At 46.5% G+C, this 16,302-nt stretch overlaps 1 protein-coding gene across 9 annotated transcripts in view; it reads right to left on the bottom strand.

Annotated features, from left to right (window-relative positions):
• Positions 1-16,302, bottom strand: part of AGRN (agrin) — a 363,672-nt gene that overhangs the window by 240,148 nt on the left and 107,222 nt on the right. The window contains exon 1 of one of the 9 annotated variants that reach the window (XM_067473001.1): positions 6,263-8,153. The exons of 7 other annotated variants lie outside the window; for them this stretch is intronic. In XM_067473001.1, coding sequence (XP_067329102.1) covers positions 6,263-6,431 — 169 coding nt within the window. In that variant the 5' untranslated portion in view covers positions 6,432-8,153. Of the gene's footprint in view, positions 1-6,262; positions 8,154-16,302 lie in introns of those variants that run through there. One more of the 9 variants, XM_067473003.1, reaches the window with a different exon arrangement.

Below are 16,302 nucleotides of genomic sequence, written 5' to 3'. Positions count from 1 at the left end.
TGGAGTGTCAGAAACAGCCCTCCCTTTGGCTGGGAGGCTGGCCAATCATAGCAGAAGGAGGGCTATGCCTTGACGGCATTCACTGGTGTGAGCCTCCCTCCAGCCTCACATGCTCTCCCTCGCTGCCATGCACTGAGCACGCCTGCTCTCCCCTCCCCACTTGGAGTGTCAGAAACAGCCCTCCCTTTGGCTGGGAGGCTGGCCAATCATAGCAGAAGGAGGGCTATGCCTTGACGGCACTCACTGGTGTGAGCCTCCCTCCAGCCTCACATGCTCTCCCTCGCTGCCATGCACTGAGCACGCCTGCTCTCCCCTCCCCACTTGGAGTGTCAGAAACAGCCCTCCCTTTGGCTGGGAGGCTGGCCAATCATAGCAGAAGGAGGGCTATGCCTTGACGGCACTCACTGGTGTGAGCCTCCCTCCAGCCTCACACGCTCTCCCTCGCCTGCACTTGCACACCATGCTGCCATGTGCCGAGCCCACCTGCTCATCCCTCCCAACTTGGGGTCTCAGAAACAGCCCTCCCCTTGGCTGAGAGGCCAGCCAATCAGAGCAGAAGGAGGGCTATGCCTTGAAGGGACTCACTGGTTTGAGCCTCTCTCCAGCCTCACACCCTCTCCCTCGCCGGCACATGCACACCATGCTGCCATGTGCCGAGCCCACCTGCTCGTCCCTTCCAACTTGGAGTCTCAGAAACAGCCCTCCCCTTGGCTGAGAGGCCAGCCAATCACAGCAGAAGGAGGGCTATGCCTTGAAGGGACTCACTGGTGTGAGCCTCCCTCCTGCCTCACACACTCTCCCTCGCCTGCACATGCACACCATGCAGAGGATTTAAATGCACAAAGGCATGGAATATATATATAGTAGGAGAATTTGATGCTGCAACTAGGAGAATTTAGCTGCCCTTCAAAGGAGCGAAAAGAGAGAAGCGCACAGCTCTTCTGGCTCCAAAGGCAAGCTCAGAAGCTCCACAGGCGCTGGCTCGCAAAGCTCAGCCGTGGGAATGAAGTGGCGTTTACAATTATCCGGGGATACGGACATCATAAGAACAGCCAGGCTGCATCAAACCAAAGGTCCATCATGCAATTTCCGACCCGTGGCCAGACAATAATTCCTGGCAAGCCTCCAAGCCGCGCATGAAGGCAAATAGGTTTTCTCGCTTGCCTGCAGCATTTAATATATTAGGAACATAAGAAGAGGACTTATATGCAGGTCAGACCGCTTGTCCATCAGGCTTAGGCGAGTCGGCCTCGACCGGCAGCAGTTCTTCTGTGTTCCAGTCAGAGAACGGTCTTTATCCTCCATTGCCTGCCACTTAATTGTTCTAGATCAGCATTTCTCAATCTGGGGGTCAGGACCCCTGGGGGGGTCACAAGTGGGGTCTCCAAAGGCCATCAAAAACACATATCTTAGAAACCCATGTGGCAGAGAAGGAGGAAGATATCTCCCGCATCTCCTTGAGGTTTGGTGTGCATGTGTGGGCGAAGGAGAGCGTGCAAGGCTGGAGGGAGGCTCTCACCAACGAGCCCCTTCAAGGCATAAAGGTTCTGTGTGGGAAGTTTGGTCCAATTCTATCACCAAAGACCATTAGGAAACACAGTATTTTCTGTTGGTCATGGGGGTTCTGTGTGCCAAGTGTGGGGAGAGCAGACATGCTCAGCAACGTGGTGCGCATGCACGCATAAGGGAGAGCATGCAAGGCTGGAGGGAGGCTTATGCCAGCGAATCTCTTCAAGATAGGGGGTTCTGTGCGGGAAGATTGGCCCAATTCTATCGTTGGTGGGGTTATACAATGTTCTTTGATTGTAGGTGAACTATAAATCCCAGCAATTACAACTTCCAAATGTCAAGGTCTATTTCCCCTAGACTTCACCAATGTTAACAGTTGGGCATACTGATTGCTCGTGCCAAGTTAGATCCACATCTATCACTGTCTGGGCCCACAGAGATTTATGAATGTAGGTGAACTACAACTCCAAAAATCAATGCCCAGGAAACCCTTCCAGTATTTTTTGTTGGTCACAGGGGTTATGTGAACCAAGTTGGTTCAGTTTCATCATTGGTGGAGTTCAGAATGCTCTCTGATTGTAGGAGACTATAAATCCCAGCAACTACAACTCGCAAATTCCAAAATCAATCCCTCCCCAACCCCACCAAATTTGGGCATATTGAGTATTTGTGCCAAGTTTGGTCCAACTCTATCATTGTTTGGGACATTTAATTCATTAACATTATTAGATAATATCTTCACTTTGTATGTAGGTGAACTACAATTCCAAAATTCAAGGTCAATGCCCACCAAACCCTTCCAGTATTTACTGTTGGTCGTGAGAGTTCTGTGTGCCAAGTTTGACCCAATTCTATCGTTGGTGGCGTTCACTATGCTTTTTGATTGTAGGTGAACTATAAATCCCAGCAACTACAACTCCCAAATGACAAAATCATTCTCCCCGTCCCCAACCCCACCAGAACTAAGGGGTTGCAGCATTTGGAAGGTTGGGAAACACTGTTCTAGATGGAGATGGCAGGATCCAAAGCATGCTTCAGTATCTTGGGTAGTTCCTTTAAAGCGCAAACGACAACCAGGCCCAGCTAACATGCAGGAAACCACTTCGAGTTTCCAAACTCGGCATCGAGAGAACCTCTCAGCATCTATTTAACGTTTTCGTCAATGACTTGCCCTTTTTGGGGGAATGGCACTTTGGAAAGTTCCTTTAGAGTTCTGACTACAACCCAAAACAAATTCAATGGCCCAATGACATCAAAGCAACCTCAGCCTCTGACTAGGGCACCCTTCATAGAATCATAGAGTTGGAAGAGACCCCGTGGGCCATCCGCTCCAACTCCATTCTTCCAAGAAGCAGGAAAAGCACCCCCAACAGATGGCCATCCGGCCTCTGTTTCAAAGCCTTCCCTAAGCATTGCTCCATTTAGTCCAGTTAGCAAGGTCTGCAATTACTGGGTTGTCGGCGGAGTGGGTTGAACCACTAAGCCGCAGGACTTGCCTACCGGAGATCAGCAGTTCAAATCCACAGGATGGGGTGAGCTCCCACTGTTAGCCCCAGCTCCTGTCAACCCAGCAGTTTGAGAAAACATGCAAGTGTGAGTAGATAATAGATTTTGCCTGATGGATATTTCTGCATGCCGGAATGTCATCTGCAGGAAAGTAACAGCGCTCCAGGCAGTCATGCTGGCCAGATGACCAAAGAGGCGTCTACGGACAACGCCGACTCTTTGGCTTAGAAATGGAGATAAGCACCACGCTCAGATTCGGACTCGACTTATATGTAATGTTGATGGGAAACTTTACCTTTACTTTACTACAATGATTGGTGATGGCTTTCCAAATTATAAAAAAATATATATAGTTTTCTCCAGGACGCCCTGTAGATGTCAGGAACCGAACCTGGAACCGACTACGTGCTTAGTTTGTGCTCTGCGCTGTCCTACTGTCCCTTCTTTGTATACTGCCGCCCAACACAACGGTTCTATTATTTTGCTGCGATGGTTAACACGAGCCATTGGCAGCCTTTCATTTGGGCAGGACTCCAGTGCCAGGCATAGCCAACCCCATGCCACCTCTCAAACTAGTAGCATCTGAAAAGAGTCAAGAGATACTGTATATACTTGGGTATAAGCCAAACAGAGTCAAGAGACACCGTATATACTCGAGTATAAGCTGAAAAGAGTAAAGAGATACCGTATATACTCAAGTATAAGCTGAAGAGTCAAGCGATACCGTATATACACATGTATAAGCCAAAAAGAGTCAAGAGATACCACATGTAGTCAAGTATAAGCCAAAAAGAGTCAAGAGATACTGTACATATTCTAGTATAAGCTGAAAAGAGGCAAAATATACCGTATATACTCGAGTGTACGCCAAAAAGAGTCAAGAGATACCATATATACTCGAGTTTAAGCCAAAAAGGGTCAAGAGATACCGTATATACGAGTATAACCCAAAAAAGAGTCGAGATACCATATATACTCGAGTATAACCCAAAAAGAGTAAAGAGATACCGTATATACTCGAGTATAAGCCAAAAAGAGTCAAGAGATACCGTATATACACAAGTATATGCAGAAAAGAGTCAAGAGATACCGTATATACTCGAATATATGCAGAAAAGAGTCAAGAGATACCATATATACTAGAGTATAAGCCAAAAAGAGTCAAGAGATACCGTATATACACAAGTATATGCAGAAAAGAGGCAAGAGATACCGTATATACTCGAATATATGCAGAAAAGAGTCAAGAGATACCATATATACTAGAGTATAAGCCAAAAAGAGTCAAGAGATACCGTATATACACAAGTATATGCAGAAAAGAGTCACCGTATATACTAGAGTATAAGCCAAAAAGTCAAGAGATACCGTATATACACAAGTATATGCAGAAAAGAGTCAAGAGATACCGTATATACTCGAATATATGCAGAAAAGAGTCAAGAGATACCATATATACTAGAGTATAAGCCAAAAAGAGTCAAGAGATACCGTATATACACAAGTATATGCAGAAAAGAGTCAAGAGATACCGTATATACTCGAATATATGCAGAAAAGAGTCAAGAGATACCATATATACTAGAGTATAAGCCAAAAAGAGTCAAGAAATACCATATATACCCGAGTATATGCAGAAGAGTCAAGAGATACCGTATATACTAGAGTATAAGCCAAAAAGAGTCAAGAGATACCGTATATACACAAGTATATGCAGAAAAGAGTCAAGAGATACTGTATATACTCGAGTATAAGCCAAAAAGTCAAGACATACCTTCCTTCCAATAATAATAAAAGCAAAATAATATGTAATAATAATAATAATAATAATAATAATAATAATAATAATAGATTAAATAATTGAAATGTTATAACAGTAATAATAGAGTGGAAAAAATAACAATAAAATAGTAAATGTAATAATAATAGAGTAAAATAATAAATGTAATAAAAATAAAAATAATAGAGTATAATAGAGTAAAATAATAAATGTCAATAATAAATATTAATAATAAACAGAATAAAATAATGAATGTCATAATAATAGAGTAAAATAATAAATGACATAATAATAGAATAAAATAATGGAAATGTAATAATAACAGTAATAATAGAGTGGAATAATTAATGCAATAAGAAAGTAAAATAATAAAAAATAATAAATGTAATAACAATAATAAATAGAGTAAAATAATAAATGTAGTAAAAACAGAAATAATAGAGTATAATAGAGTAAAATAATAAATGTCAACATAACAATAACAGAATAAAATCATGGAAATGTAATAGAAAGAGTAATAATAGAGTGGAATAATTAATGTAATAATAGAGTAAAATAATAATAAAAAATAAAATAAATGTAACAACAATAAGAAGTAGAATAAATAAATGTAGTAAAATAATAATGATGATGATGATGATGATAATAATGGAGTAAAATAATGGAGTATAATGGAGTAAAATAATACATGCCATAATAAGAAGAGTAAAATAGTAAATGTAACAAGAATAATAGTGTAAAATTATGTAGATGTAATAATACAACAATGATAAAGATAAATAAGAAATGTTATTATAACAATAATAAATAAAAATAATATATGTAATAATAATAAATAGAGTAAAATAATAAATGTAATAAAAATACACCTCCCAACAAAGGATTCCCCCAGGCAGCAATCAGCCAGGCTTTGAAGCAGTAAGGCCATTCAATGCTAATCATGGTGGTCAATGGTAACGTTTGCACTTGCCTCAAGCAGAAAAGAGTTCTTCCTCCTACTTTGGACATTCTGCAGATATATACACCTTACTGTCTGGGGAATTCCAGACATTAAACAATCAGGGCCAGTGAACACCTCCCAACAAAGGATCCCCACAGGCAGGGAGCAGCCAGGCTTTGAAGCTGCAAGGTCATTCAGTGCTAATCAAAGTGGCCAATGGCAACATTCACACTTGCCATTCACATTCACATTATTCCACAGATATATAAACCTCACTTGCCTAGTTTCCAACAGACCTCACAACCTCTGAGGATGCCTGCCATAGATGTGGGTGAAATGTCAGGAGAGAATGCTTCTGGAACATGGCCAAACAGCCCAGAAAACTCACAACAACCCAACAATAATATTAAAGGGTCGGGAAGCCCCTCCAGGTTTCTCCCTGGCAACTTCAATTACTATATAGCGGCGACAATATAGCCCATTGCATCCTGGCACTACAACAGCCATGTGCCGAGGGAGACACCTACAGTTGTTGAGGAACAGCAGGACGGCAAATCCCAGCGTGGAGGTGGCCAAGAGGATCAGGCATATGTTACAAGGAATCATGAAGTATCGGACCACCAAGGAAACCTTGTGCTGGTACATCCGGTCCCGCTCCAAGGAGCCCGGCCCCATTGGGTATTGGCAAGCGGTCATGCCGCTGACCGGGGCCCAGGCCCCGATTGGGAGATCCAGGGCAGCGGTGATGCCGGGCACTAGAAACACTGGGCCCACTCCTCTCCAAGATCCAAGATCGCGGCCTGCTAAGTGTTCTCAGGGACCGCCATCATCTGCTGGTTCTCAGGAGGAAGGATCTAAAGTTCTGCGAGCCATCTTGAAGACGTAATCCATAACTTGGAGGAGAACCAAACCCAATCCGACATAAGTGGTGTCCCACCAAACTGCTTCCAAAACAGTTCCAGATGTCCAGGTTCTCCTTGTGATCAACAAGACAAACCCAGAAGGAAACTCCAGACTTGGAGACACTTTGAGATCCAACATCAAAACTCAGGACGGGACCAACTGAAGTAGGAAACGACGCGAGTCAGTGCCATCCAAAAAGAAAGACTGGAAGAGAGGAAACGTAAATCCTGGTTTCCTGACAGATTTCCTCTCGAATTTGGAAAGAAAGGTGGAAAAAGAGATCCATCAAGGGCTAGTTTTGTCTCTTTGGATTGAATGACCAACTGGACTGCCCGATGGATCTTTTAGCATACTGGAATGTCATCCTTCAGCCCATGTGTGCCTGCTGGTTGTGCGAGAGTGTGTCCGAAAGGCCAAAACCAGGTGAGAAAACAAACAGATCCTTCTGTATATAACCCAAAACTTAATCCAGAAGGTGAATAGACGAACTCTCCTCTCGGCACTGGGAAATGACACCGTTTTTTTCGTGCTGTGCCGAAGTCCAGCAGGGGCTCAGCTGTGGTTTCCTCGACAGCAGCTGCCGACCGACTCTTTCTGCTTCTCCGTGCCTCCTTCCATCCCGCCTCGTCTCCTTTCACCCCCTTCCTTCGGGGAGAGACAGATCCCAAGCTCTCTTCCTCGATTCTGCACGAGCCGGGATGAGCTGAAACACACTGCCGCCTTCTCCGGGAGACATGCCAGTCCTTGCCGGAGAGATACAACTGCCAGCTCCTCGCACTTGCAGGCTATGGATGACAACAACAACAAAACCAGCGTTTCAAGAAGTGTATCCTCGCACAAAACCCAGGAGAAGGCGTGGTTCGGCGTGCCGGTTCCAGAGCCTTGACAACAGGCAGAAGGGACCGTTCGAAGCAGCCAAGCGTACAGCACACACCCAAGTTTCCCGAGCCTACTGTCAGCGACTCAGGGAAGGGTAGCGAGGAAAAGAAGACACGAAAGAGAGGAGAGTCGGCAGGGTTCCTTTGTGGCTGGGGTTATTCCATGGTGTGAGCTTTTCTAATCCAAACAGCATCCTTCGCGGGGACTCGTTCTTCCCACCTACTCCGACTGCTACAAAAAAAAAAAGGAAAACGAAAAACCGGTACCGGTGATGTTCGGCTGCCACCGGATACGAAAGAAAGGCGGTTAGAGGACTCTCTCCGTAGAAGATGGAGCAGCCCCTCAAAACAAAGGAGAGAAGATTGTGGGTGTTGCTGGTAAGGAGCGGTCTTCTGTGCAGGATCCTCCTGGGAGTTGTCCTCACGCCAATCTGAATCCGGACCTTGTGGTCTTCCTTCGCCGCCTCTCGGAGATACCTCCGGAGCCGTGGACACCTGTCAGCCTTTCCACGGAGACGGGAAAGAGGGAGGGCGAGCCGGGAAGACACCTCCTGCATTCAATTCTCCCTCGGAAGAGACTGAAAGGGAAACTGCCCCCCCTCCCTTCTTCCCCTTCTCTACCCGCCTGCCCGAACCCCGCTCCTCATTTGTGAACTCGAGATGTTGAAAGGGGCGGAGAAGACGGTGTCAAAACTCATTATGTGTCTCTTTTCTCCACCACTCGGAGCTTCGCCTCTCTGAACTCTCTCTCTTGCTCTCACACACAAAGCACAAGCTCTCGTCGGCACAACAGCTGATTTTGGGGACTGAGGGCGAGCCAAGACAGACGGGTTGGAGAGATGAGCACTGGACACAAAACAAATTGCTCAATCCTTGCTCAAAAAAAAAAAGAGAGAGAAAGCCTTCTGTCGAATTTCTTTTGAGTGGAGATCTAAAGTTTGGTGTCGGCTCAAGGTCTGGATTCAGATTGGGAAACTATTTATCCACTGGGTTGTTGTAGGTTTTTTGGGCTATATGGCCATGTTCTAGAAGCATTCTCTCCTGACGTTTCGGGATGAGCTCCTGCCTGTCAGCACCAGCTCCCCATGCCGGGACATAAGCATTCTCTCCTGACGTTTCGCCCGCATCTATGTCAAGCATCCTCAAAGGTTGTGAGGTCTGTTTATCCACTGTTTTTGAACTACTAGTTGACATTTGGGAGCTCACCCCAACCCAGGCTTGAACTGTCGACCTTTTGATCTGCAAGATTTTAGGAGCTGGCAGTTGGAAACTTTGTTCGTTTCACCACGGAATGTCGGAAAAATATCCCAGAAATGCAGCTTATGAAAAGAGCTATTCGGCTCAAATGGAAGGAGGGAAGAATACAAGATGCCTTGGGAAACTCTTTATCCTCTGGGTTGTTGTAGGTTTTTCGGGCTATATGGCCAAGTTCTAGAAGCATTCTCTCCCGACGTTTCGGGATGAGCTCCTGCCTGTCAGCACCAGCTCCCCATGCAGGGACATAAGCATTCTCTCCTGACGTTTCACCTGCATCTATAGCAAGCATCCTCAGAGGTTGTGAGATCTGTTTATCCACTGTTTTTGAACTACTAGTTGACATTTGGGAGCTCACCCCAACCCAGGCTCAAACTGTCGACCTTCCAATCGGCAAGATTTTAGGAGCTGGCCGTTGGAAACTTTGTTCGTTTCACCATGGAACGTTGGAAAAATATCCCAGAAGTGCAGCTTGTGAAAAGAGCTATTTGGCTCAAATAGAAGGAGGGAAGAATACAAGATGCCTCGGGAAACTATTTATCCTCTGGGTTGTTGTAGTTTTTTCGGGTCATATGGCCATGTTCAAGAAGCATTCTCTCCTGACATTTTGCCTGTATCTATGGCAAGCATCCTCAGAGGTAGTGAGGTCTGTTTATCCACTGTTTTTGAACTGCTAGCTGAGCAGAAGCTGGGCTGACAGTTGGGAGCTCACCCCAACCCGGGCTCGAACTGTGGACCTTTTGATCGGCAAGATTTTAGGAGCTGGCAGTTGGAAACTTTGTTCGTTTCACCATGGAACGTCGGAAAAATATCCCAGAAATGCAGCTTGTGAAAAGAGCTATTCAGCTCAAATAGAAGGAGGGAGGAATACAAGATGCCTCGGGAAACTATTTATCCAGCTCCAGTTCAAGGACGTAATATTAGTTTATAATCACAGAATTGATTATCAACTAATGTTAAGTCCATTAATCGATAATGACAGAATTGGAGTCCTAGTGGCGCAATGGGTTAAACCCTTGTGTCAGCAGGGCTGCTGACCGAAAGGCTGGCAGTTCGAATCCGGGGAGCGGGATGAGCTCCTGCCTGTCAGCACCAACTCCCCATGCGGGGACATGAGAAAAGCCTCTCGCAGGATGGTAAAACATCCGGGCATCTCCTGGACAACATCCTTGCAGATGGCCAATTCTCTCACACCAGAAGCAACCTGAACTTTCTCAAGTAATGGGGTGAGCTCCTGTCTGTCAGCTCCAGCTCCCCATGCAGGGACATGAGAGAAGAGTCCCACAGGATAGCAAAACATCCGGGCATCCCCTGGACAACATCCTTGCAGATGGCCAATTCTTTCACACTAGAAGCAACTTGAACTTTCTCAAGTAATGAGGTGAGCTTCCGTCTGTCACTTCCAGCTTCTCATGCGTGGACATGAGAGAAGACTCCCACAGGATGGCAAAACATCTGGGTGTCATGTGGGCAACGTCCTTGCAGATGGCTAATTCTCTCACACTGGAAGTGACTTGCAGTTTCTCAAGTCGAGGATGAGTTCCCTCTGTCAGCTCCAGCTCCCCATGCGGAGACATGAGACACGCCTCCCACAGGATGGTAAAATATCTGGGCATTCCCTGTGCAATGTTCTTACAGACGGTCAATTCTTTCACACTGCAAGTTCCCCGTGACTTGCAGTTTCTCAAGTCACGGGGAAAGCTCCCATATGTCAGCTCCAGCTCCCCATGTGGGGTATGAGAGAAGCCTCTCATAGGATGGTAAAAACTCTGGCCATCCTCTGGGCGACATCCTTGCAGATGGACAATTCTCTCACACCAGAAGTAACTTGAAGTTTCTCAAAAAAATCGCAGAATTGAAGAGCTGGAGTGGATCATAAGGGCCATTTAGTCTGACCCAATATCCATAAGAGACTATTGCCCAACCTCTGTTTCAAGACCTCCAAACTATGGAAGCCCACCATCCTCTAAGGCGGTCTATTCCCACGATTCAACCGTTCACACTGTCAGGAAGTTCATTCCGCTGCAAAGAGAGAATCTCTTTTCTTGCAATCTGAACCCACTGGTTCGTGTCCCAGTTTCTGTGACAACAGAAAACAAGCTCAACACAACATCTTTTCAAATATTTAAAGAGAGCGATCATATCACCTCTCCACCCTCGCGCCTCCAAGCTAAACATACTTCGCGACGTTCCGCATAAGGCTTGGTTTCCAGATCATTTACCATCTTGGTGGCTCTCCTTTGGATCCGTTCCAGCTCATCAGTATCCTCAAATAGAGTCGCACTATTGTGACTAACACGTTGTCAAAAAACGCTATTCGTTTCAACAGGTCTGCTCGAGGTAAACGTTAACGTTGAATTTAGTAATGCAAAGGATGGGTCCTGATTTCAGGCATCCTCAGAGGTTGTGAAGTCTGTTGGAAACTAGGCAAGTGGGGTTGACGTATCTATGGAATGATGTCCAGGGTTGGAGAAAGAACTCTTGTCTGGGTTGCTGTGACTTTCCATGTTCCAAAAGCATTCTCTCCTGACGTTTCACCCACAACTCAGAGGCTGAGGGGTCTGTGGGAAACTAGGAAAGTGGGGTTAATACATCTGTGGAATGATGTCCAGGGTGGGAGAAAGAACACTTGTCTGGGTTGCTGTGAGTTTTCATGTTCCAGAAGCATTTTCTCCTGACGTTTCACCCACATCTCAGAGGTTGAGGGGTCTGTGGGAAACTAGGAAAGTGAGGTTAATACATCTGTGGAATGATGTCCAGGGTGGGAGAAAGAGCTCTTGTCTGGGTTGCTGTGACTTTCCATGTTCCAGAAGCATTCTCTCCCGAAGTTTCGCCCACATCTCAGAGGCTGAGGGGTCTGTGGGAAACTAGGCAAGTGGGGTTAACGTATCTATGGAATGATGTCCAGGGTGGGAGAAAGAATGCTTGTCTAGGTTGCTGTGAGATTTCATGTTCCAGAAGCATTCTCTCCTGACGTTTCACCCACATCTCAGAGGCTGAGGGGTCTGTGGGAAACTAGGCAAGTGGGGTTAATATATCTGTGGAATGATGTCCAGGGTGGGAGAAAGAACGCTTGTATGGGTTGCTATCTCCCCCATTGCGCCACCGGGGGGCTCCTATAATGAAGCCATAGTAGTTAACCCAGTTCTAAACTGATTTAATTCAAAAGTGTAGATGCACTGTTCCACCCTAGATATGGATGGTTTTGTGAGTTGTGAGATGCATTCTCCAAGTTCTGACCCAGAAGGATTACAACCTGTTGGCTTTAAGGATGCATTTCAACCCATTTTAAGTAATGGAATAGTGGGTTTTGTCGTTTGGAGAGGGACTTCTGAGTTCTCCCTTTCTCACTTTGTCTCCTGTGTTTTAGATGGATTAGGGATCCGCTGGTTTTCCCTGTAGTAGGCAGTAAGGGCACCTAGAGCTTCGGAGAGCTTCTGTTCAACCATCTCAAAGCTCCCCGCTTGGGCGGTGATGGCACGATCATCAGCATAGATGAAGCTCTCTGTCCCTTCAGGCAGTGGCTGGTCATTTGTGTCGATGTTGAACATGGATGGAGCAAGCACGCTCCCCTGAGGCAGGCCGTTCTTCTGTTTCCGCCATCTGCTTCTCTGGCCCTGGCACTCAACAAAAAAGCTCCTGTTTTGTAGCAGGTTTCCTATGAGGCGGGTGAGGTGGTCGTCCTTTGTGATATTATACATTTTTCTCAGGAGGAGGTGGTGGTTCACAGTATCACAAGCCGCTGACAGGTCTATGAAGACAGCTCTGGTCGCTTCCGGAGTGAGAGAATCAGACATGTGCTTTTCACCTTAAGAACAGACAAGTATCCCGAGCTCTGAAGATCTCTCAAAATCTCAAGATCTGAGGATGACCTGGGAAGGAATCCCACTGGAGCATTGCAGCACACCAAAACACCTGGGAGTCACCCTGGACCGTTCTCTGACCTACAAGAAGCACTGCCTGAATATCAAGCAAAAAGTGGGCGCTAGAAATAATATCATATGAAAGCTGACTGGCACAACCTGAGGATCACAACCAGACACAGTGAAGACATCTGCCCTTGTGATTTACTACTCTGCTGCTGAATATGCATGCCCAGTGTGGAATACATCTCACTATGTTAAAACTGTGGATGTGGCTCTTAATACATACCACATTATCACAGGATGTCTATGTCTAACATTACTGGAGAAATTACACTGCTTTGCCCGTATTGCACCACCTGACATCCGCCGGGAAGTAGCAGCCAATAGTGAAAGGACCAAGGCAATGACATCTCCAGCTCATCCCTTGTTTGGGTATCAGCCAGCATGTCAACGACTTAGATCAAGAAATACTTTTCTAAGATCTACAGAGACACTCGCTGGAACACCTCAGCAAGCGAGAGTCCAAAAGTGGCAGGCTCAAACCCAGAACCTGATACCAAATGAGAGACTCCCCCCTGGGCACACAGAAGACTGGACGACTTGAAAGGTGCTGAACAGACTGCGCTCTGGCACCACGAGATGCAGAGCCAACCTTAAGAAATGGGGCCACAAAGTGGAATCTACGACATGCGAGTGTGGAGAAGAGCAAACCACTGACCACCTGCTGCAATGCACATGCACAATGGAGGACCTTCTTGCGGCAACACCAGAGGCACAGCAAGGGGCCAGATTTGCTCAAAGGACATTTAATCAACTACCAAGCTTGCAAACTTTGTGTTCTGTTTGTTTGTTTGTTAAAAAATGCAATGCAATTTGTTTGGTCTCCCCCTGACACGATAAATAAACTCAGTCTCCTGCCCTGGTTTCTTACACACACACAGAGCAATGTCACCGCCTCTGTCACTCGCTTGGCTTCTGTTGACAACACCTCTCATTACAGAGCCACACTCACTCCAGAGGGAATCTCACAGCCCCCTTCCTCACCCCTGGAAGAAAAAGAGGGAGGAGAGGGAGAAAGGGAGCTGCAAACAATGCGTTTTCGGAGGCCTCGATTTGAATGTTTCCATATGCAAAAGCTATAGGGACCGTAGGAATGCGTCCCCAAAGGCGGCCCCCCTGGGCACCCAAGCCTCTTTCCACGCTCCAGAGTCCGACAGACACCCCATCGCAGACAATGGAGGTGACGCAAGAAGGAGAGAGAGCGCGAGAAAGGAGGAATTCACTCAATAGAACGGCATCCTTTCCAACAAAGGCCTCCTCTTACCCAAAGCGGTCCCTCTATGTCTGGGCTCACAAGGCAAAACATTCCTCCTCGTACAGAAATGGAAGGAAGCACCCCTGCTACAAAGGAATGTAGTGTCTCCTTGATGACGACGATAATAATAATAATAATAATAATAATAATAATAATAATAATAAGCCATTACAACCAACGTCATCAACGTCATCAAAGCCAGCTCCACTGGTTGCCGATCCAGTTCCGAGCACAATTCAAAGTGCTGGTTTTGACCTATAAAACCCTATACGGTTCCGGCCCAGTGTATCTGTCCAAACGGATCTCCCTCTACGTCCCACCCCGGAGCCTAAGATCCTCTGGGGAGGCCCTGCTCTCGACCCCGCCTCTATCACAAGTGAGATTGGCAGGAACGAGGAGCAGGGCCTTCTCGGCGGTGGCCCCCAGTCTGTGGAATTCACTCCCCGGGGAAATTAGATCTGCAACATCGCTACTTTCCTTCAGGAGAAAACTAAAAACATGGATCTGGGACCAGGCATTCGGACAATCGGGCAGATAAAGAAAGAACTTTGATGATGACTAGGAAATGATTACTGGATTGGATCTATGAAACTCTGGAAAATGGAATGCTGGATATGAGAATGGTTTATATGATGTTTATATGATGTGTTATGTACTGGTTGTTTGATTGTTTTAATTTGTGATAACTGTTTTTAACTACGTTTCTGTATATTATGTGTAAATTGTACAGGCATCGAATTGTGCCTTTTTTGTAAGCTGCCCTGAGTCCCCCTTCGGGGGTTGAGAAGGGCGGGGTAAAAGCACCAGAAATAAATAATAAATAAAATTGAAAAGTCGACGACAGATTCCAAGTGTAGACTTTGCAAGGAAGCAGATGAAACAATAGATGACATCCTCAGCTGCTGCAAGAAGATCGTGGACAGACTACAAGCAGACGCACAACACCGTTGCTCAGCTGATTCATTGGAACTTGTGCCACAAATACCATCTGAAGGCGACAAAGAACTGGTGGGATCACAAGCCGGAAAAAGTTACAGAGAATGAATACATCAAACTCCTCTGGGATTTCCGGATTCAGACAGAGTTTTGGAGCACAAGACTCCTGACCTCACAATCGTGTTAAAAAACGAAGTATGGATCGTCGATGTCGCAATCCCAGGTGACAGCAGGATTGCAGGGAAACAACTGGAAAAGCGACACAATATGAGGATTTAAAGATCGAACTGCAGGTTCAGGAAGCTCAGGCTCAGACTGAGCCACAACAGCAACAAGTCAGCTCATATTGTCGTTGGAGCCAGAGAGTGAGTTGGCAACTGCCAGTCCCAGTTTCACTTCCCGGCCAACTTTGCCCCACTTCTCTGTCCCTTGAAGCCCCGACTTCCCAAAGCCCTGCTCTCTCCATTATGTTTTAAGATGTTATCCGTGGGCAGGTCTTACTCCCCATTGTATCCTTGTGTTTCCTTTGACCTTCTGTCCCCTGTGATATCTCCTTAATGTAAAGAAGGTTGGTGACTAGGAATGGAAATAGATCAGAGAGGGAGGTGGAGATTGGCACAAGGGCTCCGTATGTCCCTGAGATACATCGATGGCAAGGCCATGCTTCAAAGACCACATACTGCTCTGGCCGCTCACCTCTGGAAGGAAGACTGTGAAGATGGAAGAACATCACCAAAATGATCAGGGCTTCGAAGGGGAAGAAGATCAGGAGATTGACAAAAGGATGGATAGCATGAGAATTTAGAGAGAGAGAGAAGTTTTCCTTCCTTACTCCTCATTTCAGGACCCAACAGTCGTGAGTTATGGCAGGCACATAAGTCTCTTCAGTGTTTCTCAACCTGGGGGTCAGGACCCCTAGGTGAATTCTCCCAACAAAAGCCCTCCTCCACTGTGATTGGCTGGCCTCTCACCCAAGGGGAGGGCTGTTTCTGAGACTCCAAGCAGGGAGGGGAGACCAGGCGTGCTCGGCGCATGGCAGTGTGGTGCGCATGTGTGGGACGAGGGAGAGCATGCCAGACTGGAGGGAGGCACATGCCAGTGTGTCCCTTCAAGGCATAGCCCTCCTTCTGCAGTGACTGGCTGGCTTCTAAACCAAGGGGAGGGCTGAGACTCCAAGCAGGGAGGGGAGAGCAGGCGTGCTCGGCGCATGGCAGTGTTGTGCGCATGTGCGGGATGAGGAAGAGCGTGCAAGGCTGGAGGGAGGCGCATGCCAGTGTGTCCCTTCAATGTATAGCCCTCCTTCTGCTGTGATTGGCTGGCTTCTAAGCCAAGGGAAGGGCTGTTTCTGAGACTCCAAGCAAGGAGGGGAGAGCAGGCGTGCTCAGCGCATGGTTGTGTGGTGCGCATGTACAGGG

This window comes from Anolis sagrei, chromosome 13 (genome assembly GCF_037176765.1).
Source record: "Anolis sagrei isolate rAnoSag1 chromosome 13, rAnoSag1.mat, whole genome shotgun sequence".
Lineage (NCBI taxonomy): Eukaryota > Metazoa > Chordata > Lepidosauria > Squamata > Dactyloidae > Anolis > Anolis sagrei.
This window is presented reverse-complemented; position numbering and strand designations above follow the sequence as displayed.